The sequence below is a fragment of the Suncus etruscus genome, chromosome 2 (assembly GCF_024139225.1).
Source record: "Suncus etruscus isolate mSunEtr1 chromosome 2, mSunEtr1.pri.cur, whole genome shotgun sequence".
Lineage (NCBI taxonomy): Eukaryota > Metazoa > Chordata > Mammalia > Eulipotyphla > Soricidae > Suncus > Suncus etruscus.
In genome coordinates, this window is record NC_064849.1 from 150042781 (window position 1) to 150067017 (window position 24237).

At 38.3% G+C, this 24237-nt stretch overlaps 1 protein-coding gene across 3 annotated transcripts in view; it reads right to left on the bottom strand.

Moving 5' to 3' along the window:
- The window catches only part of FAM172A (family with sequence similarity 172 member A), a 446910-nt gene that overhangs the window by 159327 nt on the left and 263346 nt on the right, over nt 1-24237 (bottom strand). For all 3 annotated transcript variants that reach the window (XM_049769145.1, XM_049769144.1, XM_049769146.1), the window contains one exon: nt 15895-16011. In XM_049769145.1, the coding sequence (XP_049625102.1) occupies nt 15895-16011 (117 nt within the window). The remainder of the gene's footprint in view (nt 1-15894; nt 16012-24237) is intronic.

A 24237-nucleotide genomic window follows, 5' to 3' on the forward strand; every position in this document is an offset into this window, starting at 1 on the left:
CCCCAGCTTCCCTGAGCTTTCCCGAATGTTCAAGCACATCATGTGCCTTTTGGGGAGTACAAATTTGTGTGAAAAGTTATTCTCCACACTGAACTGCAATAAGTCAAAGTACAGGTCTAGACTTAATGATGATCATCTTCAAGCCATACTGAGGGACTCAGCTGCTTCCTCTAAAGCCAAATGTGGTTCATATTTGTGAGAAGAAGCGCTGTCAAGTCTCTGGCAGCAAGGAATAGGCAAAAGATGCCATGTTCAGAAGAACTGTTCATGATCTTCACTCAATGTTCTATTCATGTTCAGAAGAAATAATTAAAACTGTTAATAATGACGTTTGAGGCCTTTTTTTTTTTTGGTGAAATCCCTTATGCGGCCCTGCCTCACCCCGACTTTGCCTCCTGCGGCCCCCAGGTAAATTGAGTTTGAGACCCCTGTACTAAATGCACTTTAATAAAATGAAAAAGTAATGAAATCAGAAAGAAATGAAGGACCAGAAGGAATTACTTACCAAAGACATTGGAGCAACAAAAAATGATAAACAGATGCTGAATATATCGAAAACAAAATGCAAATGTCCATAGAGATCATTGCAAGCTGACGTGTCTTGCAGAGGAAAGAAATAGCAAAGCTGAAGTTAAAATGACACATAGAGAAAAGTCTTAAAAATATAAAAATAAAATTCTACAGATATCATATTCCACAAGAAAAGGAAACATAAGGTTCATGGGTATACTAGAAATTTAGAGGGTGGGGAAATAGAAACAGAAATAATAGCAGAAAACACTCCAACCATATGGAAATTGCTATCAAAATCCAGCAAGATGCTAGTACAATGAAATTTCCAAATGTAAAATGATCTGCATCAAGATACAATGGCCAGCTACCAAAGTTAACAGTAAAGAAAAAAAATCCCATTTTTTTTCTTTTTCTTTTCCTATATCTCCAACAGAACCACATTGCTTGAATCATTTTGTTCAACCTCAAAAATTGAGGGGGAAAATGGATGGTACCAGGTTCAGACACTCTCATGAACAATTAGTGGAAATAAAAAAAAAATGATCTGGGGCTGGCGAGGTGGTGCTAGAGTTAAGGTGTCTGCCTTGCAAGCGCTAGCCAAGGAAGGACCATGGTTTGATCCCCTGGCGTCCCATATGGTCCCTGTAAGCCAGGGGCAATTTCTGAGTGCTTAGCCAGGAGTACCCCTGAGCATCAAACGGGTGTGGCCTGAAAAACCAAAAAAAAAAAAAAAAAGATTTGATCTGAACATCAAACCCAAAGTAAACGACAACAGAAATCTCTACCCAATCCACAGCAAGTTGTACAAGTGGGGACCAGTTACACTAGTATTCTGGGGGGTAAAGAGGGAGATATGGGATGTATGCTGGGAACAGGGTGGAGGGATGACAACACTGGTGGTGGGAATGCCCCTATTCATTGTTACTATGTACCTTAAATATTACTGTGAAAGATTTGTAATTCACTTTGGCGACAATAAACTATTAAAAAAAGAATATAAGGAGAAACAAAGATTACATGGGCACTTCAATTAAACTACCATTAGATTTCCAACAAAAACTCTACAGACTAGAGAAAGTAGAAATACCCACAACTTTAAAAAGAAAATCCTAGAAGTCAAGAATATACCCTTCTTAAGATAAAACTCATAAAAAAATTACATTAGGCATTCAAGGATTCTTCTATACTGTATATACAAGAGACTGCACAAATATAACGATCTAAAGACATAGTGGAAAGCTGAAAGAAGAAATTGTAAGTCTGGGGCTGGAGCAATAGCACAGTGGTAGTGCATTTGCCTTGCATGTGGCTAACCCAGGATGGACCTAGGTTCGATTCCCAGTGTCCCATATGGTCCCCTGAGCCAAAATAGATTTCTGAGCTCAAATCCAGAAATAACCCGCGCACTAACGGGTGTGGCTCAAAACAAAATAAACAAAAAAGAAACTGAAGGTCAACAACATTGAAAAAACAATGGAGAGGAAGTGTTAGTTCACATATCTAAAAACAAATGCAACAACAGGGAAAGGTTATAGAAAAAGATAAACACTGATTATCAAGGTGATGGCCAAAATGTTATAATTGTCATTAATGTATGTTTCCAACAGGTTTATTTTATAAATATACAAAATAATAGGTCTAAAGGGAGATATTGACAGAACATGATTATAGTAGAGGATTTCAACATACCAGCTGAATCAATGAGTTTATCACCCAGACCAAAAATAATAATTACTAACAAAATGTTGAGAAATAGGTAAAAGAGCTGGACCATATGCATTGAATGCAAAAGGCTTAGATTCAATCCCTGGCACTTCATGGTCCCCTGATCAGTATCTGTAGTGAATCTTGAAAACCAAGCTGGGAGTAGATCTTGAGCTTGTGCCCCCCAAAAATTAGTAAGGAAATAATGGCTTTACATGTAGCAACTGATCAAAGAGACTTAATAAACACATGTTGTAATTTCCATTCCAAAAGTATGACCATTTATCTACCTGAAGTGTATACAAACACTTCTTAAGGATAGATTGCATGCTGGTACAGCAATCAAATATCAATAAATATAGGAAGATAAAATGAATATCAAGCATCTTTTTCTAATCTTCTATTTATCTTTATTTAAATATCATGGTTACGAGTTATTCATGATTGGGTTTCAGTCTTACAATGTATACTACCTTACATCCTTGTATATTTCCCACCACCAATGTCACCAGTTTCCCTCCCAGCATCCCCACTACCTGCCTCAGGGGCAGGCATTTTACTCCTCTCTCTCTTTTTCTCCTTCCTTTTCCCCCTATTAGACTCTGTGGTTTGCACTATTGTTAATGAAGGGCTACTTTGCTTATCACTTTTTCTTTGTTTAGCACCTAGTTCTTGTCCAGAGTGATGTTCTATCATTGTCTACCCTACTATTTCAAGCGGCTTTTTAATCATAATGGTATGTATGAAATTAGACATGAACCCCATACAAAAAATTAAAAGCTTCTCAAGTTTAACACAATGCAACTGAATAATACTTGACTTGAAGAAGAATGAAAATGAACTATTAGGAGCAGAGCAGTGGAGCAAGCAGTAGGGTGGTTTGCCTTGCATTTATAATCTAGGATGGACTGTGGTTCAAATCCCTGGCATACCATATGGTCCCCCAAGCCAGAACAATTTCTGAGTGCATAGCCAGAAATAACCTCTGAGCATCACAGGGTGTGGCCCAAAAGCCAAAAAAAATATAAACAAAACAAAAAAAAACCCCAAAACATCAACTATCAGAGCCTATGGATGAGGCAAAAATAGTATTATGAATGAGGTTCATACCAATTCAAGTAAATAAAGAAGCAAAGAAAGTCTCAAATAAATTATCCAAATTTACCAGTGAGAGAAAAAAAAGAACAAATGAAACAAAAAATCATAAGAAATAATTAAAAATAGAAAAAATAAGATAGAAAATAAAAAGATACAAAGGCCAATGAAACAAGCTTTTGAAAGTAAAAATAAAACTGTAAGACCATACATATGAACACTAATGATTATTCAAAGTATATTTAATAAAAAATCAGGAATAACAGGTAAAATTATAACTGATATAAAAATTTAAAAGATTCTTATAAACTAGTACAAACATATATACTTAAAATGATTTCCCCACAATAAAGGATACATTTAAAAAACTCACAAGATTGAACTAGGAAGAAATAGTTTGAACAGATCAATCACAAGTACAGAAGTCAAAACAGAACTCTTCTCAAGAGCATAATTCCCGGACAGATGGCTTTACTAGTGAATTCTACTAAGTGTTCAGATATAATATCTATCCTTTTCAAACTCTTCCAAGCATATTTTCCAAGATAAACTCTATGTAGAGCATGAAATCATATAGTAAGAGCTCAAAATGGGTCAGGAGAGATAGTTCAGTGGGTATGACATTTGGCTTGTACACAGCTGACCCAGGTTCAAAGCTTGTGGTTTGAACCAGTGCTCAAGTATTACTTCTGGTTGTGCTTTCTCACTAGCACCACTAGAAGGAAGAAAATAATTAAAATAAAAGGAAATGAATAAGACAGAAACCAAAAAGACACAAAGGTCAATGAAACCAGCCAGCAGTGATTAAAATGCAGGATGTGCCCCCAAAACAAAGAAAACAAAAATAAAACAAAGAAGCAAAAAAACATAACCAAACCAAACCAAAACATATACATACATACATACATACATACAAACTAAACAGTTATGTCTTTAGTGACATATATGTAAAATCCTCAATAAATTATTTTTTCTTTTCTTTATTTAGGGGGGCTATTAAGATTTTTATTTTACTATCTACCTACCACTACCAATGAATAAAACTGATATACACATCTGTCCACTCAGTTCTTAAACCAACTTATCTCTGAAGATCTATCTAATGTACCTATTCCCCTTCCTTTTTTTATATCTTTATTTAAACAATTTGATTACAAACATGATTGTAGTTGGTTTTCTGTCATAGAAAGAACACCCCCCTTCACCAGTGCAACGTTCCCATCACCAATACCCCAAATCTTCCACCTCACTGCTCCCCCACCTAAATTTGAGACAGGCTTTCTACTTCCCTCATTCATTCACATTGTTATGTTAGTTGTTAGTGTAGTTATTTTTCTAACTTTACTCACCACTCCTTGTGGTGAGCTTCAAATCATGAGCTGAACCTTCCAACCCTCAACTCTGAAAATTATTACAAAAATGACTTTTATTTTTCTTAAAACCCATAGATGAGTGATATTATTCTGTCTATCTCTCTCCCTCTGACTTATTTCACTCAGCATAATAGATTCCATGTACATCCATGTATAGAAAATTTCACGACTTCTCTCCTGATGGCTGCATAATATTCCAATGTATATATATATAGTACAGTCTCTTTGGCTATTCATCTGTTGAAGGGCATCTTGGTTGTTTCCAGAGTCTGGCAATTGTAAATAGCGCTGCAATGAACCATAAGGTATATAGAACACTAGGAAGGTAAAACACTCCATGACATAGAGACTAATGGCATCTTTAAGGAGGAACAGCACTCTCCAAACAAGTGGAAGCAGAGATAAAAAAAAGATGGTACTATATTAAGCTGAGAAGCTTCTGCACCCTCAAAGGAAATATTGCCTAGGATACAAGAGCCACCCACTGACTGGGAGAAATTATTCACCCAATACCCATCAGATAAGGGGCTAATATCCAAAATATACAAGGCACTGACAGAACTTTGGATTTTACCTTAGTACATGGTGTTAGCTGGGGTCTGAGTTCAAGTTTTTGCAAGTGGCTGGGCTGTATAATTAATATTAATCAATATACTGGCGCTCAACATAGATTTGAACCCTGGACCCCAGAAGACAGCATGGTGAGATTTTTGTTCTTGTATTTTATTTTGGCTCTATTTAGCTGGAGTGAGTCCAAAATATTGGGCCACATAGTGTTTGATATAAAAATGGCGGAGACCCCTGCTGGTGGTAGGGCATTCAGTTTTAAAAGGGGATTGCTGAGATCTTGGAGCAGCTCCCCAAAGGCCCAGGCACCCAAATTTTCTTCTACAAAAAGTGCTTTTTCCAAGGACCTATGCCTCCGAATTTGTAGAGACTTATAGAGGCCACTTGTAAAAAGGCCAGAATAAAGACTTTATTGATGGCGGACTGATTTTCTGATGACGAACTCAGCCTGGACAAAGATTCTGCTTTAAAAATTTCGGACTCTCAGGGGCCAGAAAGATGGCATAAAGGTAAGGCGTTCGCCTTGCATGCAGAAGGACGATGGTTCGAATCCCGGCATCCCATATGGTCTCCCAAGCCAGCCAGGAGCGATTCCTGAGTGTAGAGCCAGGAATAACCCCTGAGCGTTGCCGGGTGTGACCCCCCCCCCCAAAAAAAAAAAATTCGGACTTTCAGTTTGGACCATCTTGACCTTTGAACACCCAGACAGGCATCATCAGCAGTGGGCGGGGGATCACTTTCTCAGCGAGAAACATCAGACTGCTTCCGCCCTCCTGATGTGGGCCACTTCGGCTCCAGTCCTGCAGCCTGTGGGCCTGAAAGGTAAGAGGGAGAGGCAGCAACTCCCCGGCAGGCCACCTGCACCCATCTGTGGGGTCCAGGATTCCATAGAAGTGAAGCCACATGGTAAAAGGCCTGGGAGAAGCCCAGCACCTGGACAGTTTGGTGATGGGATGAAATAGGAAAGCCCACAGACTTTTCACTTTTGGACAATTGGTGTTAGGTGATGAGAAAAAATTAAAAAAAAATTAAATTAAAAAATGGGAGAAAACAGGGAATATCAACTGAAAAATTTGATTTAAAAACACCTGCATCTAACTTTGTTTCAGGTGTATTCCTTGATCTAAGTCATTTTCTTGCTGATTAAATGTGCTTTATAGTTTTCCATAATGCTTACAATTGCATAATATTTTACTGTGTATTTTAATGTATTAGCCTGTTTTCAAAATGTATTTTCTGTATAAATGTTCTTGTATTTTTGTTTAGGGAAAAGTTAATAGGAACAAGAAAGTTCCAGGAAAAAATGTTTGGTTAAATAGCATTAAGAAGAATAGGAACAAGGAAGTTCCAGGATAGTGCTTGGTAAATAAGCATTAAAAATTTTTTAAGTTACAGGTCTATTTTCCACAATAGTTATATTTATGGAAAGGGCTAATATTTTAATTTTACACTTTAAAATTTGTTGCTATGAGAATATTAATGTTTTTGCCTTTGGCTAAAGGTGGAGGCCAAGAAAACAAAGGATAACCTATGCTCTTTTTTTGTTTTGTTTTGTTTTAAGAAAGGGGCAGATGTTACCCCCATCCCCTATGCTTCCTGTGTAAACTTACCTGATGGTAAGACCTGCCCATTTCTGAGAGGGGTCTTCGGTAGGTAACAAAAAGATTGCCTCAGGGCTTGGAAGGGGATAGATTTAGGAATTGAGAGGGATTTAGCAAGGGAGAGAAGTGGAGCTGGCAGAATGGAGAGTTATGAGACAAGCTTAAATGCAGGGCTACTTATGGAGTTTGTTTAGAAGGTTAGCTCAGGTGGGTAGGGCCTTGAATAAAATTGATGTCTCCTGAAACCTGATTGTTGTGACTCTTTTCCTTGCCACCACCCTCAGACCCATTGGCAGGAGGGAGCTGAAGGAGTGTGGCCTGGACCCGCAGAGAAAGGCCTCTCCATCCATCTCACCATCATCTGTCTCCATCCAGTACTCAATAATTAATCTATTATTCTACAGCTAACCAGTTGTGTCAACACCAATTGTTGAAGAGGTTTTCCCTGCTCCACTTAGAATTTCTTGCTCCTTTATCAAAGATGAGGTGATTATATGTCTGGGGAACATTCTCTGAGTACTCAAGCCTATTCCACTGATCTGAGGGTCTGTCTTTATTCCAATACCATGCTGTTTTGAAAACTATTGCTTTGTAATACAGTTTAAAATTGGGGAAAGTACTGCCTCCCATATTCCTTTTCCCAAGAAGTGCTTTAGCTATTCGAGGGTGTTTATTGTTCCAGATGAATTTCAGAAATGTTTGATGCACTTCTTTGAAGAATGTCATGGGTATCTTTATAGGGATCACATTAAATCTTTATAATGTTTTGGGAAGTATTGCCATTTTAATGATATTAATCCTGCCAATTCATGAGCAGGGTATGTGTTTCCATTTCTGCTTATCCTCTTTTATTTCTTGGAGCAGGTTTTTATAGTTTTCTTTGTATAGTTCCTTCATGTCTTTAGTCAAGTAGACTCCAAGATAATTTAGTTCATGTGACACTAATGTAAATGGGGTTGTTTTCTTAATGTCTAACTCTTCTCTATCATTATTGGTGTATAAAAATGCCACTGATTTTTGAGTGTTAATTTTGTAGCCTGTATATTGCTATATGAATTTATTTTTTCTAGATGCTTTTTGGTAGAGTCTTTAGTGTTTTCTAAATATAGTATCATGTCATCTGCAAATAGTAAGAGTTTGACTTCTTTTCTGTCTGTATTCCCTTGTTATCTTTTTCTTAACTAATCACTATAGCAAGTACTTCCAATACTATGTTTAATAGGAGTGATGAGAGAGGACAGTCTTGTCTTGTACCAGAATTTAGAGGAAAGGCTTTTAGTTTTTCTCTATTGAGAAAATTTGTCATTGGTTTGTGGTAGATGGCCTTAACTATATTGAGAAAGTTTCCTTTCATTCCCATCTTGCTGAGAGTTTTTATCAAGAATGGGTGTTGGACCTTATCAAATGCTTTCTCTGCATCTACTGATATGATCATGTGGCTTTTATTTTTCTTGTTATTGATATTGTATATTATGTTGATAGATTTATGGATGTTAAACCATCCTTGCACTTCTGGGATGAAACCTACTTGATGATACAGAATGACCTTCTTGATGAAGCACTGGATCTTATTTGCCAAGATTTTGTTAAAAAATTCTCAATAAATTCTTAGTAAGCAACTCTCTAACTTACTGAGATTTTAAAAATCTAATTCATCATGACCAGATAAAGTTCAACCTAGAGATTCAAGAATGGGTCAAAAGACACAAATAAATTAATGTAGGATCCCACATAAGGAAATATCAAATCAAATTAAATGCTGTGATAAAATTAAACACACACTTATGTTAAAACTGTAAATAAACTGAATGTAGAAATAATATAACTTAACATAATAAAGATCATACTGTAGAACCATGCTTATAATTATATTAGAACTAATGAAATAAAAACTTCCCCTGTAAGATGTAAAACAAACGGATTTATAAAAATAATACTGCTCAAAAGTGTTATGAAAAATCCTAGTTTGAATAATAATGTAAAAAAAGACAATAGAAATACAAGTGGTTAGTAAAACCATCACTACTTGAAGGTGACATATTATATATAAAAATACTAAACACTACAAAATAACTAGAAATAATAAATAAATATAGCAAAGTAAAATCAATAAAAATCTGTTGCATTTACATAGGTAAGCAATAGGCAGGAGAAAGAAAACTAAACAATATTCACACTTTTATCAAAAAGTATAAAATACTTGAGAGTACATGTAGAAAAGAAGCCAGAGAGATAGTCTTGAAGAGAGTAAATTAACTACATTTGTTAAGCTAATTGAACCTCAGAGTACCACTTTATGTATAGATGTTCATCACCAGAAAGTCTTTTAAGTAAATTTCTAGCACTCAACACAGCATTATTAACTATTGTTACCATATCATCTAGATTACACTAGATGTATTTATCCTACATAACTGCAATAAACTATACCATTTTAACCACATCACTTTGCTTCCCCCACCTGTGACACTGGAAACTACTATCTTAGGCTTAGCTTCCATACACTTGACTTCTTTGAGATTCTACATATAAGTGAGATCTTGCATTATTATTTTTACTTCTTAGTCTATCTGGATTATTTTACATAGCATAACTTATGTAGGTTCATCCTCACTGGCTCAGTTTTGACAGACCCAGTGCTGCAGCCAAGAAGTGATTTTAGGGAGCTATTCTGGTTACTTTTTACCACTCCTTAGCTTTGTATACAGCATATAGTACTTTGGTTAGGAGTAGGTTTCACTTGGCCAAATTGACCACAGTAGCCCACCTTGACATTCTTTTCTTGACAAGAAAGTTAGTTAAAAATGATATCAGTAATATGAATATAAAGTCCTTAATCTTCCATCAGCAGGTATCTGGTAAGACAAAAAAAAATCAACTTTGGGCTGAGGATATAGTTCCTAGGGCTGAAATGAATGCTATGCCTGTTGGAGACCCAAGCTCTATCCTCAACATTGCATGGTCTAGAGTAGTACCCAATCACTGCAAGATATGGTCCCAGATTACAAAATCAATGAAAGAAACTCAAAAAAAAACAAAAAACGATCAAATTTGGTTTGGGTTTTAGGTTATACTAAACAAAACCTGTGAGTTTAGGTTATACTAAACTAAACCTGTGAGTTTGCAATTTTACCTGATGGTGCCCAGGATGAAAACTTTGTCTCCTAGATGAATTTTATACTGTTGAGTTCACTGTTCCCTAGACTGGGCATAAAGGTATTTGTAGATTGCTTAATTTTGAGCAATGAAAATTGAGAAAGAAGTAATAGGGACAGCTTGTGTTAGGTATGTACTCATTCCCTAATACTGATGTTTAAGACAATAGTTCTTTCTGATTATTGAATCCAGATTTTCCTTTCCATTATTTCATGAAGTCTTACTAAGTGGACAGAAAGTCAAAAAGGTTAAAGATGGGGTGGACATTATCAAGATTACTGGAAACACTGTATTATTACCTAGTAACAAGATTCTTTTTAGGGGGAAAATCAAAGATAGAAGCAGATTTCTACAAGCACATTTAGCATAAACCTCTTATAGAATCCAATTTTTCCCCTTTTATTTTTTGGGAAAGCTATCTGAGCAGAAATAATTTCAAAGCTTTATTAAGAATGTGTTAATATTTTTGGGTGGTCACAATTGGTGGCACTCAGACCACCACAACTGCTGGCTCTGCACTTAGAAATTATTCCTGGCAAGCTCAGTATACCATATGAGATACTGGGAATCAAATCTAAGTCAGCTGCTTGCAAGGCAAATAAATACCCTACCTACTGTGCTATCACTTGATGGCTACTATTTTTATTTCTGGTATACTATAGAGCAGAGGTCTTCAAACTTTTTGAAGTGGGGGCCAGATTATGGTCCCTTAGAGAGCTGGAGGGCCGGATTACAGTCTCTTAGAGAGCTGGAGGGCCGGACTATATGAGCTACTAATTCCTACTCACACTGCACATATCTTATATAAATAAAATGAAAACCACTTATAAATAAACAGATCACACACCAGTATTTCAATGGAAACTGTGGGCCTGCTTTTGGCTAAAGAGATGGTCAATGTCTGGTTCAATATTTGTCACTGCCAGCCGTAACAAGTGATGCAAGTGGCCATCAGTTAATTTGATCTGGTTGGAGATTTCAGATGTTTCATTCTTGAAAGTCTGTTCACAGGCATAAGTGCTACCAAAGATGGTTACCATTTTGAGTGCATGGTTCCTGATATTTGGATATACACTGAGTGTATATGCTGGCAGGTATCTTGGTAACCAAACAGCGCTCACTGCTGGCGGCCGGATCAGACTCCTCTGCGGGCTGCATGTGGCACCCCTGCTATAGAGCTTTCCATAATAGGTAACATTCCTTTATGCAATACTATTTTATGTTCAATATTTTTTACTCTTGGTCTTCAATTTTCTTTTTTTTTTTAAGGAGGAAGGAGCTTACTCCTGGAGGTGTTTGGAGTATCATGTGGCACCAGAGTTTGGGTTTGTAGTGGACCAAATGCCTTATCCACTGTACTAGCTCTCCAGCCCATCAACATCTTTTTCTTACAATAGTTCATGTGATAGATGGAACATAGGATTACCTTTTTAATACACAACTATGACACAACATATGACACACTATGAAGTGGTTTGTCCAAGATTATGATTTAGTATAGTAACTAGTATGTGTTAGATCTTTAATTACTGTTGTGCCTAATTACTGTCTAAGCTAGTCATGCAAACTTAGTACTTTTTATTCCTTGTTATGAATTACATCTTTCATAGTTTACTGCAAATATACAAATCAATAACACACAAAAATACAGTTTCATTAACTCTACATGTGTCATGCTATACATGGCAATACTCAGGGGTGACTCCTAGCTCTGTGCTCAGGGAATCACTCCTTGTGGGGCTTGAGGGAGAATATGAGATGCTGGAGATCAATCTAGACAGGCCATATGCAAAGCAGGTACCTTGCTGACTGAAGTATCTCTTTAGCCCCTAGTTCCTATATTTTAATTTGTTTAGGGTGTGAGGAAGTCACAACAGTAGCTGTGATTTACTTATTTCTTTGAAATGCTAATGGCTGTAGATTTCCTCTGTTTCAATCATACCCTGTAGTGCTCAGAGCTTAATTCTAGTGCTATGCTTAGGGCTCAGAGAACCATATTGAGTGGCTAAGTCTGGGTCAACTGCATAGAAGCCAAATGCCCTCAGGTGTAGTAGTGATCTAGCCATGACTGGCCATCTAAAAAAATCATGTATTATTTCTTAAACAAATATTTGAGGTAGAATTATATTTTATAGGTGAGAAAACTGCATTTCAAAGAAATTAAATAACTGCTCAAAAAAACAATTAGGTAGTTAGGGTTTGAAATTTTTTTGTTTTGTTTTTGGGTCACACCTGGTGACGCTCAGGGTTACTCCTGGCTATGCTTTCAGAAATCGCACCTGTCTTGGAGACCATATGAAATGCTGGGGATAAAACCCAGGTCCATCCAAACACAAGGTAAAGCAAATGCCTTACTGCTGCACTATCCCTCTGGCCCCCAGGATTTAAATTTTACTATGTCAATTTGAAACTTCTTCAGGGGACTGAAAAAATTATTCAGACAATACTCTACATGTACTTTTTTTTTTTTTTTTTTTTTTGGTTTTTGGGTCACATCCAGCAGCACTCAGAGGTTACTCCTGACTCTATGCTCAGAAATCGCTCCTGGCAGACTCAAACTACAGCCCGTGGGCCACATATTGTATTTGTTCCCATTGTGTTTTTTCACTTCAAACTAAGATATGTGCAGTGTCCAAAAGAATTTGTTCATAGTTTTTTTTTTTATTACTATAGTCTGGCCCTCCAATAATCTAAGCCACAGTGAACTGGCCCTCTGTTTAAAAAGTTTGAGGACCACTGTTATTCCACTGTATATATGTCCCACATCTTCATAATCTACTCATCTGTTGTTGGACATCTAGGTTGATTGCAACTCTTAGCTATTGTACTGAGTGCTGCTATGAATTGTGGTATGCATACATCCTTTAGGATAAATATTTTTCTGTCCTAGGGATAGATACCCAAAAGTGAGATTGTTAGGTCATATGGAAGCTCAATTTTGAGTTCACTGAGAACCCTCCATACTGTTTTCCAAAGGGGTTGGACCAGGCAGCATTCCCACCAGTAGTGGATGAGAGTTCCTTTCTCACAACATTCCCACCAACAAAGATTGTTCCTAGTATTTTTGATATGTGTCAACCTCACTGGTGTAAGATGATATCTCATTGTCTTGATATGCATTTGCGTAATGATGTGACGAAGAGCATTTTTTCATTTGCCTATTGGCCATCTGCTGGTCTTCCTCAAATAAGTTTGTTCATTTCCTCTCCCCATTTCCTGATGAGATTTTTAGGTTCTGTGAAGTTAAGCTTTGTGAGTTCTTTGTATATCCTAGATATAAAGCCTTTATCTGATGTGTTGAGTACAAAGATTTTCTCCCACTCAGTTATTTGTCTTTTAATTTTAGCCTGTGTTTCTTTTGTCAGACAGTTTGTGGGATCTTACTTAGTCAGATTTGAGTCTATAGTCCTTGCCACTAGCAAATTATCATTGAAGACTTCTTTGAGGTCTCAATCTTGGAATGTCCTGCCCATGTTTTCCTCAATAAACTTTAAGGGTTAGAGTCTAATATCAACATCTTTGATCCACTTTTAACTGACTTTGTGTAAGGTATGAGATATGGATAGATTTTTAATTTCTTACACAGGGTTTATCCAATTGTTACAGTACCATTTGTTGAAGTCTTTCTTTATTCCACTTCAAGTTCTTGACTCCTTTGTCAAAGATTAATTGACCACATACTTGTCTCCCCAATTTGATAGGATTTTTGTTCTTGATCTTTGTGAGTGCTTTGTATAATTTGAACATTATTTTATAGTTATAAATTATTTTATATTTATATTTGATAAATACAAATATTTTATCCCATTCAGTAGGATACCTTTTAATTTTAGCCCTTTTTTCTATTGCCAAGCAGAAACTCTTTAATTTGATGTTGTCCCATTTGTTTATTCTTGTTTCTGTTATCTCTGCCAATGGAATAATACAACAGAAAATACTTTTGAACTCTCAGGTTCTTATAATGTAAATGGGAACTATAGAGATTATCTGCCTAGAAGAAAATTAGGAAGATAAACCAGTTTACACATGAAATATAACTGGGGTGCTCCCAAGCAGTGCTCAGAAGGTTTGAGGTTTGGGAGATCCTCCCATTGATTCTTGGCCAACTGACAGTTGTTTGGGCCCAGAAGTACTAGGGATTACCCAGGCAACACTCTACAGTGCTAGGGAGGCCACTAGAACTGTAACTGGCCACATTTGTGAGACCAAGTGGTGCTGGGGGGATCAAGGTGGGGTCTTGCAGGTGCATGCAAGTGATATGCCCTAACACCTAAACGATATCATAAACCTCCATATAATATGGCTTGAATAAAAATATACTATAGATTTGCATGGTTGACATCAACTATTTACAAATGAGAAGGTATATATGAATAAAATGAAAATAATTTTAACTGGGTATTTGTAAGAGGAATGAAATAAAAATGGACTAACAACTAGAGAGAGAGGAGAAAGCAGATTAGCAAAAGCATGTTTCAAAGAGTTCTTGCTAGTTTTCAGACCCACGAGCCTTTAAAGAAGCATGAAAAGCTTTTCATGGGAGGCCCTGTATTTTTCTTAGCTCAAAGATTTAGCAATACCGTTCAACACTGTTTCAGCATTTTACCTGCCCTCTTATTAGCAGCTGTGAGCCAATCCATTGAAGAGCAGCATATACCGTCTGCCTTGCAAGAAAACGAGACTGAGTAACACTTTCTTTTTAGTAATTAAGGAGCGTCAGTGCTAAATAGTGGGTAGAAAAGTGAAACTTTTGAAACATTATGTCATAATCACACAGACTATGGACTTCTACAGTCCAGGTTTCTACTATAAACTCTGCATAAATAATTGAGAAACCCAAGGAGGGGATGGGAAGGTTCTACATAAGGTATATGTTCTCTTCTGAGGTGGTTCTAGATTATACAGGGCTGAAATTTCAGAATGTGGTTGGGCGGAGGCATTTCATGCCCAAACGGCCAATGGAAAAAGCGGAAAAAGCGGTAGCCTCTGCCCACACTGGCTGCCCGATCTTTCCTGTTACTGAGCTCCAAAAACAACAACAACAACAATAACAAGAATGGCAGCTAATACTTCTCAAGTAATTTGGTCAGGTAATTTGGTCAGGTAATTTGGTCAGGTTTGATACCTCTGTGACCTTCTCAAAAAGGAGAGGGGCAGATGCTTTTCCTACATGAAAAACAGAAGCCAGGATCACAGTTTACACTACCTGCCCTACAGAAAAAGTCGCCAGCTTTGTGTCTTAACCTTACCAAACTGCCAAGCCACCAAATTTGCTTCACATCTATAAATCCTAGACTGTGTGGCCAAGCTAATCTCAAAATTGTATAGTAGTATCAAGAAATCTGGTGGGAAAGATACACAGTTGAGTCTAATAAGCCTAAACAGTAACACAAAAGGCTTAACTAGTACCAATTACAGAACAGTAAAACCTTAGACAATGAATTTAGTAACAGCGTAGAGAAATGAGAATTATTTCCAAATGGCCCTTGCTCATCTAAGTTTGAGTATTTCCATTTGGCTTTGTGTTGTAACAAACAATATGAAGTCAATTTGTTTGTGCCTGCAAGGAGGAAGATGGTGGGAACTTGGGAACAATGATGAAGAAGTCGTCACACTAGTGGTGGAATTGGTGTTCAAACGTTTAATGTTTGCAATAACTATAAAGAACTTGGTAATTCAAAATGTTATAATAATTTTTTAAAACTATTTGTATTTTGAAGAGTTTTCTATTATAATTCATTTATGTCTAATTTTTTCTGAGTTCCTCTAAATGTTCTGCTAGGTGAAAGGAAGTTTGGGGGTGGGAAGTGATATAAGTTGGTTGGGGCTCAAGATCTAAAGACGCACACACATTCATCTTAGCATTGAAAAAAATCCAGTCTCACCTCTCTCATCCATTCTCGAATCGTTTTGCCAGCTTCTTGATGCCACACATTGTGAACAGAGTCTGTCAGCGCCACAGCAGTTACCTTACTTTTTACATCTGCTTCTCGTTGAATCATCTATTTTAAAAAAAAGAAAAATACAATATTAGCTATATTTTTCCCTTCTGGGTACTGCCTGCTTAGTCACAGATAATAATGTTATAATAAACATGAAAAACAACACGCATCTTTTGTTCAAGGTTACTCTTTCAGACGCTGAACACATGCCCTGTTCTTGTGCAGAAATATGAAAAAAAAATCAGTATTATCTTTAAAAAAAAGGTCTGAGATTTATTCAGCTCAGAACTACATTACCATTTTCCATGGGGATTGACAAATCAAAGATTAAAGAGATGTGGGGAGGATGTCCCTGAGGATTTCTTGTACAAGATTCTTCCTATTTCAAAGCTTTGGACTAGTTAGCACCTAGGGTAGCTACTTTGGACTAAATAAGAAGTAGCAGTATATGTCACATCAGTAAAGAAACACAGTACTCTGACTCAAACTTTCACCAAGGCTCTTCACAACTGTCTTGAATCCCTTATTGTTTTAAATGACCTCAATTTTCTTTTTTCTTTTCTCTCTCTTTCTCTCTCATTTCTTTCTTTCTTTCTCTCTCTCTTTTCCTTCCTTCCTTCCTTCCTTCCTTCCTTCCTTCCTTCCTTCCTTCCTCCCTCCCTCCCTCCCTCCCTCCCTCCCTCCCTCCCTCCCTCCCTCCCTCCTTCCTTCCTTCCTTCCTTCCTTCCTTCCTTCCTTCCTTCCTTCCTTCCTTCTTCCAATTCCTTCCTTTTCTTTCTTCTTTAATTCTTTCTTTTCTTTTCTTTTTTTGTTTTTTGGGCATCAGCCGGTGGTGCTCTGGGGTTACTTCTGTCTCTACACTCAGGAATCACTCCTGGCAGGCTCAGGGGACCATATGGGATGCCAGGAATCAAACCTGGGTAAGCTATGTGCAAGGCAAAAGCCTACTGGCTGTGCTATGCCTCTGGACCACTGAATGACCACAAATTTCCTTCATATGCTATCTATAATATTTTTGTTTTACAATATACTTATTATGCCAATGATTAATCTTTCTCATCTTTATAAAAATGTTTCTAAAAAGTTAAATGGTATACAAACACCGAGTCAACTGGCTTGAAGAAACATAAACATTTATTCATTGGGGGCTTGCAAGTAAAGAAATAGCAAAAATAAAAGCTGTACATTTATCATTTATTATTATAAAGTCTTCTGCCAAAGACAGCTTTATTCTGCCAAGATTAATACTTCTAATTTGACCCCATATAAGAAAACAATATAAAGGCACAGTTAAAAACCATTAAGAAGTAGCCTTGAATTTTGTAGCCAAGCTCTATTTCTCTGGATCAAATGTCTTTCACACTCTTAAAAAAAAAAAAAAAACTTATCTAACATATGTTATTAATTTCAATGAATTTGAAATTTTTTCAATAAATTTATTTCAGATCAATAAATCCTGGACAGTGTCACCAAGTGAACCTCAACATTTTATAGTAGTGTCCGGAAATCTGGTGGAAAAATTACACAGTGAGTTAGTAAGCCTAAACAGTAGTAACACAGAAGGCTCAACTAGTACTAATCACTGTACAGTAGAGCATCTCTCAGTCCACTGGTTGATTCTACATGAGGCAATACTAAAACAGGGTCTTCTCTTTTTTCAAGATAAAGGATCAGATCTACATGCAAAAAAAAAAAAAAGTTCTCTTTTACATTTCTTAAGCCCTCTCCTTAAACACTACCAACACTACCCAGTGGAAATTTACTTAATTTTAATGGTGCCTCAGCAGCATTTCTTAACCTCTAATCTTTGTGAACTACTGGTAAGTTTCCTCCTTATAAAATATGAAAATCTTAAAATCAAAGTCTTTATCAATAGTGTAATGTTACTGCAAATATTCACCTAGAAATAACAATATTTTAAAGCATAAAATATTCAGGAGTTTGCTACAATTCAGAATGCTTTTGTTGTTTGTTTTTTTGGGGGGCCACACCTTGTGAGGCTCAGGGGTTACTCATGGCTATGCGCTCAGAAATCGCTCCTGGCTTGGGGGACTATATGGGACACTTGGAGATGGAACCTCAATCCGTCCTAGGTTAGCACCGGCAAGGCAGAGACACCTTATTGCTCCGTGCCACCGCTCTGTCCCGCAGAATTCATTTTAAAAATAAGTGGGGCTTCAAGGCGTGTCTCGCTGGGGCTGTGAGTTTTCTGTTGGAGTTGTGGATTGTGCTGGTTTCTTTGCTTGGCAGACACTTGGGGGCCTCCCCAGGCATCCCCTGACGGCTTGCCTCGGCTGAGGCGTGTCTCGCTGGGGCTGTGAGTTTTCTGTTGGAGTTGTGGATTGTGCTGGTTTCTTTGCTTGGCAGACACTTGGGGGCCTCCCCAGGCATCCCCTGACGGCTTGCCTCGGCTGAGGCGTGTCTCGCTGGGGCTGTGAGTTTTCTGTTGGAGTTGTGGATTGTGCTGGTTTCTTTGCTTGGCAGACACTTGGGGGCCTCCCCAGGCATCCCCTGACGGCTTGCCTCGGCTGAGGCGTGTCTCGCTGGGGCTGTGAGTTTTCTGTTGGAGTTGTGGATTGTGCTGGTTTCTTTGCTTGGCAGACACTTGGGGGCCTCCCCAGGCATCCCCTGACGGCTTGCCTCGGCTGAGGCGTGTCTCGCTGGGGCTGTGAGTTTTCTGTTGGAGTTGTGGATTGTGCTGGTTTCTTTGCTTGGCAGACACTTGGGGGCCTCCTCAGGCATCCCCTGACGGCTTGCCTCGGCTGAGGCGTGTCTCGCTGGGGCTGTGAGTTTTCTGTTGGAGTTGTGGATTGTGCTGGTTTCTTTGCTTGGCAGACACTTGGGGGCCTCCCCAGGCATCCCCTGACGGCTTGCCTCGGCTGAGGCGTGTCTCGCTGGGGCTGTGAGTTTTCTGTTGGAGTTGTGGATTGTGCTGGTTTCTTTGCTTGGCAGACACTTGGGGGCCTCCCCAGGCATCCCCTGACGGCTTGCCTCGGCTGAGGTGAGTGTTTGGGGGCCGGAGTTGCAGATCAGGCTGACTGCTGGACCCCTAGGCCCGGCAGACATTTTGGGACCTCCCCCAGCCTGCATCAACCTGGGAACTTTGACCTGATTCAGCATTAATCTCTTCAAGGCGTGTCTCGCTGGGGCTGTGAGTTTTCTGTTGGAGTTGTGGATTGTGCTGGTTTCTTTGCTTGGCAGACACTTGGGGGCCTCCCCAGGCATCCCCTGACGGCTTGCCTCGGCTGAGGTGAGTGTTTGGGGGCCGGAGCGCGGCCGCTCCGCTGCGCTTCGCGGCCGCGCACTCCACCTCGCCAATGAGTACCACCACAACACGTAGAAAAACCCACAGCGTAAGCGAGACAATGGGGAGACTACGCAGACCAACTTCAACCATAGAGAATGAAGATGGAAACTCTGATGACCCAACAACGACCAACTACCTAAGCAGTCTTTCAGAAATGGAGTTTAGAGACGAAATATGGAGGTTGCTATCAGATATCAAAGAAAGTATAAATCAGAGCACTAATAAAAATCAAGAGAATATGAAGACAGAAATCAGAAAACTCCAAACTGAAATATCAGATCAGATAACAGGTCTGAAAAACTCAATAGACGAATTGAAGAACATAATGGATGAGTTTTCCAACAGGTTAACAGCAGCTGAGGATAGAATTAGTGCTTTAGAAGATGAGATGCATAACAACTTTACACAGCAGAAGAGATTAGAAAAAAACCTCAAATCAAATGATCAGACAATGGAAAATTTACTCAAAGAATATGAGAAGATGAAAATAGAAGTCTTTGATAAGCTCAACAGAAACAACTTCAGAATCATTGGAGTTCCAGAGACCCAAGAAGAAAATCTTCAGGAAGAATCAATGGTTAAGAACATCATCACAGAGAAACTACCAGAGCTAAAGAAAACATGTGACCAAATCCTGCATGCCCGAAGAGTACCAGCTAAAAAAGACCCCAGTAGAAACACCCCAAGACACATCCTAGTCACCATGATGAAACCCACCGATAGAGATAGAATACTGCAAGCAGCAAGATCGAAAAGGGAAATTACATTCCACGGAGCATCCTTGAAATTTACAGCAGACCTGTCACCAGAAACACTCAAGGCCAGAAGGCAGTGGTGGGACGTAGTGGCAAAACTCAATGAAATAAATGCTTCGCCAAGAATATTGCACCCAGCAAAACTAAGTTTCAGGTTTGACGGATGTATACACGGCTTCACAGATAAACAACAGCTCAAAATCTTTGCAGACTCAAAACCAGCCTTAAAAGAAAAACTGAAAGATCTACTCTAAAAACAAGACAGAACAAAAAACACACCAAACTTCTACACAAAGATGGCAATAAATCCCATGACAATTATTTCTCTCAATGTCAATGGACTAAATGCACCAGTTAAGAGGCACAGAGTGGCGAAATGGATCAAAAAACTGAAGCCAACCTTCTGCTGTCTACAAGAAACACACCTGAATAGTCAGAATAAACATAGACTCAAAATCAAAGGCTGGAGGAAAATCATTCAAGCAAACAACACCCTTAAAAAAGCGGGGGTGGCCATACTAATATCAGATGACACAAACTTTATACTCAGAAAAATTGTAAGGGACAAAGATGGATATTATGTACTAATCAAGGGATTTGTACAGCAAGAAGAAATCACTCTCCTAAACATATACGCACCGAATGAGGGTCCAGCAAAGTATTTAATACAATTGTTGACAAATCTGAAGAAGGATATCAATAATAACACAATAATTGTGGGAGACCTCAACACAGGCTTGTCAACACTTGATAGGTCAACCAAATGGAAACCCAACAAAAATATACTAGACCTGCAAAAAGAAATGGATGAAAGAGGCCTAGTAGATATATATAGGGCACTCTATCCTCAGAAACCTGGATACACATTCTTTTCCAATGTACATGGATCATTCTCCAGGATAGATCATGTGCTGGCACATAAAACATACCTCCATAAAATAAAAAAGATAGACATTTTGCAGGCTGCCTTTGCTGACCACAAGGCTCTGAAGTTAGATGTGAACTGCAAAGGGACACAGAAGAAAAAATTTAACACCTGGAAGTTAAACAGCCTCATACTCAATAACCAGTGGGTCCGAGATGAAATCAAGGAGGAAATCAAAAGGTTCCTGGAAACAAATGACAATAAAGACACAAACTATCAGAACTTATGGGACACAGCAAAAGCAGTACTGAGAGGAAAATTTATAGCTTTGCAAGCACACATCAGGAAGGAAGAAGGAGCTTACCTGAGTAGCTTAATGACACAGCTAATAGAACTAGAAAGTGCTCAACAAAAGGACCCAAAAATAGGGAGACAGAAGGAAATAACAAAGCTGAGAGCAGAAATCAACGAAGTGGAAACCCAAAAAACAATCCGAAAGATCAACGAAAGCAGAAGTTGGTTCTTTGAAAAAATAAACAAGATTGATAGACCATTGGCAAAACTCACAAAGCAAAAGAAAGAGAGAAACTTGATAACGCGTATTAGAAATGAGAAGGGGGAGATCACTACAGATACTGCAGAGATTCAAAGGGTATTCAGAGAATACTTTGAGAAACTCTATGCCACTAAATATGAGAACCTGGAAGAAATGGATAAATTTCTGAACTCATATAACCTTCCACGGTTGAATAAAGAAGAGGTAGCATATCTAAACACCCCCATCACTATTGAGGAAATTAAAACTGTAATCAAAAATTTACCCAAAAACAAAAGCCCAGGCCCTGATGGATTCACGAATGAATTCTTTCAAACCTTTCAAGAGGAACTACTACCAATTCTGGCCAGGCTCTTTTATGAAATCGAAAAAACAGGAATACTTCCAAATAGCTTTTATGAAGCCAACATCACCTTAATACCAAAACCTGATAGAGATGCTGCCAAAAAAGAAAATTACAGACCAATATCCCTGATGAACACAGATGCAAAGATCCTCAACAAAATCCTGGCGAACAGGATCCAGTGCCTCATCAAGAAGATCATTCACTTTGATCAAGTAGGTTTCATCCCAGGAATGCAAGGATGGTTTAACATCCGTAAATCTATTAATATAATACACAACATAAACAACAACAAAAATAAAAATCACATGGTCATATCAATAGATGCAGAAAAAGCATTTGATAAGGTTCAACACCCATTCTTGATTAAAACTCTCAGCAAGATAGGAATAAAAGGAACCTTTCTCAATATAGTCAAAGCCATCTACCAGAAGCCAGTGGCAAATATTATCCTCAATGGAGAAAAACTAAAATCCTTTCCTCTAAATTCTGGTACAAGACAAGGCTGTCCTCTCTCACCACTCCTATTCAACATAGCACTGGAAGTACTTGCTATAGCGATTAGGCAAGAAAAAGATATCAAGGGAATTCAGATAGGAAAGGAAGAAGTCAAGCTCTCACTGTTTGCAGATGACATGATACTCTACTTAGAAAACCCTAAAGACTCTACCAAAAAGCTTCTAGAAATAATAGATTTGTATAGCAAAGTGGCAGGATACAAAATTAACACACAAAAATCAATGGCCTTTTTATACACGAATAATGATAGGGAAGAAATGGACATTAAGAGAACAATCCCATTCACATTAGTTCCACACAAACTCAAATATCTTGGAGTCAACCTGACTAAAGATGTGAAGGATCTATACAAAGAAAACTACAAAACACTGCTCCAAGAAATAAGAGAGGACACGCGGAAATGGAAACACATACCATGCTCATGGATTGGCAGGATCAACATCATTAAAATGGCAATACTTCCAAAAGCATTGTACAGATTTAACGCGATTCCTCTAAAGATACCCATGACATTTTTCAAAGAAGTGGATCAAATACTTCTGAAATTCATCTGGAACAACAAACAACCTCGAATAGCTAAAGCACTCCTTGGGAAAAGGAATATGGGAGGCATTACTTTCCCCAATTTTAAGTTGTATTACAAAGCAACAGTTATAAAAACAGCATGGTATTGGAATAAAAACAGACCCTCAGATCAGTGGAATAGGCTTGAGTACTCAGAGAAGGTTCCTCAGACATATAACCACCTTGTTTTTGATAAAGGAGCAAAAAATCCTAAATGGAGCAGGGAAAGCCTATTCAACAAGTGGTGTTGGCACAACTGGTTAACCACTTGCAAAAAAGCGAACTCAGACCCCCAGCTAACACCATATACAAAGGTAAAATCCAAATGGATTAAAGACCTTGATATCAGAACTGAAACTATAAGGTATATAGAACAACATGTAGGTGAAACACTCCAGGACATTGAGACTAAAGGCATCTTTAAGGAGGAGACAGCACTTTCCAAGCAAGTGGAAGCAGAGATAAACAGATGGGACTATATTAAGCTGAAAAGCTTCTGCATCTCAAAGGAAATAGCGCCCAGAATACAAAGGCCACCCACTGAGTGGGAGAAATTATTCACCCAATACACATCAGATAAAGGGCTAATATCCAAAATTTACAAGGTACTGACAGAACTATACAAGAAAAAAACAACTAACCCCATCAAAAAATGGGGAGAAGAAATGAACAGACACTTTGAAAAAGAAGAAAGGCAAATGGCCAAAAGGCACATGAAAAGATGTTCAACATCACTAATCGTCAGGGAGATGCAAATCAAAACTACTATGAGGTACCACCTCACGCCACTGAGATTGGCACACATCACAAGAAAGGAAAACAAGCAGTGCTGGCGGGGATGTGGAGAGAAAGGAACTCTTTTTCACTGCTGGTGGGAATGCCGTCTAGTACAACCTTTATGGAAAGCGATATGGAGATTCCTTCACAAACTGGAAATTGAGCTTCCATACGATCCAGCTATACCACTCCTAGGAATATACCCAAGAAACACAAAAATACAATACAAAAAACCCTTCCTTACTCCTATATTCATTGCAGCGCTATTTACAATAGCCAGACTCTGGAAACAACCAAGATGCCCTTCAACAGATGAGTGGCTGAAGAAACTGTGGTACATATACACAATGGAATACTATGCAGCCATCAGGAGAGATGAAGTCATGAAATTTTCCAATACATGGATGTACATGGAATCTATTATGCTGAGTGAAGTAAGTCAGAGGGAGAGAGAAAGACGCAGAATGGTTTCACTCATCTATGGGCTTTAAGAAAAATGAAGGACATTTTTAACAATATCTCAGAGACAAGAGAGATGAGGGCTGGTAGGTGCAGCTCAGGACATGCAGCTCATCACATAGAGTGATGAGTGCAGTTGCA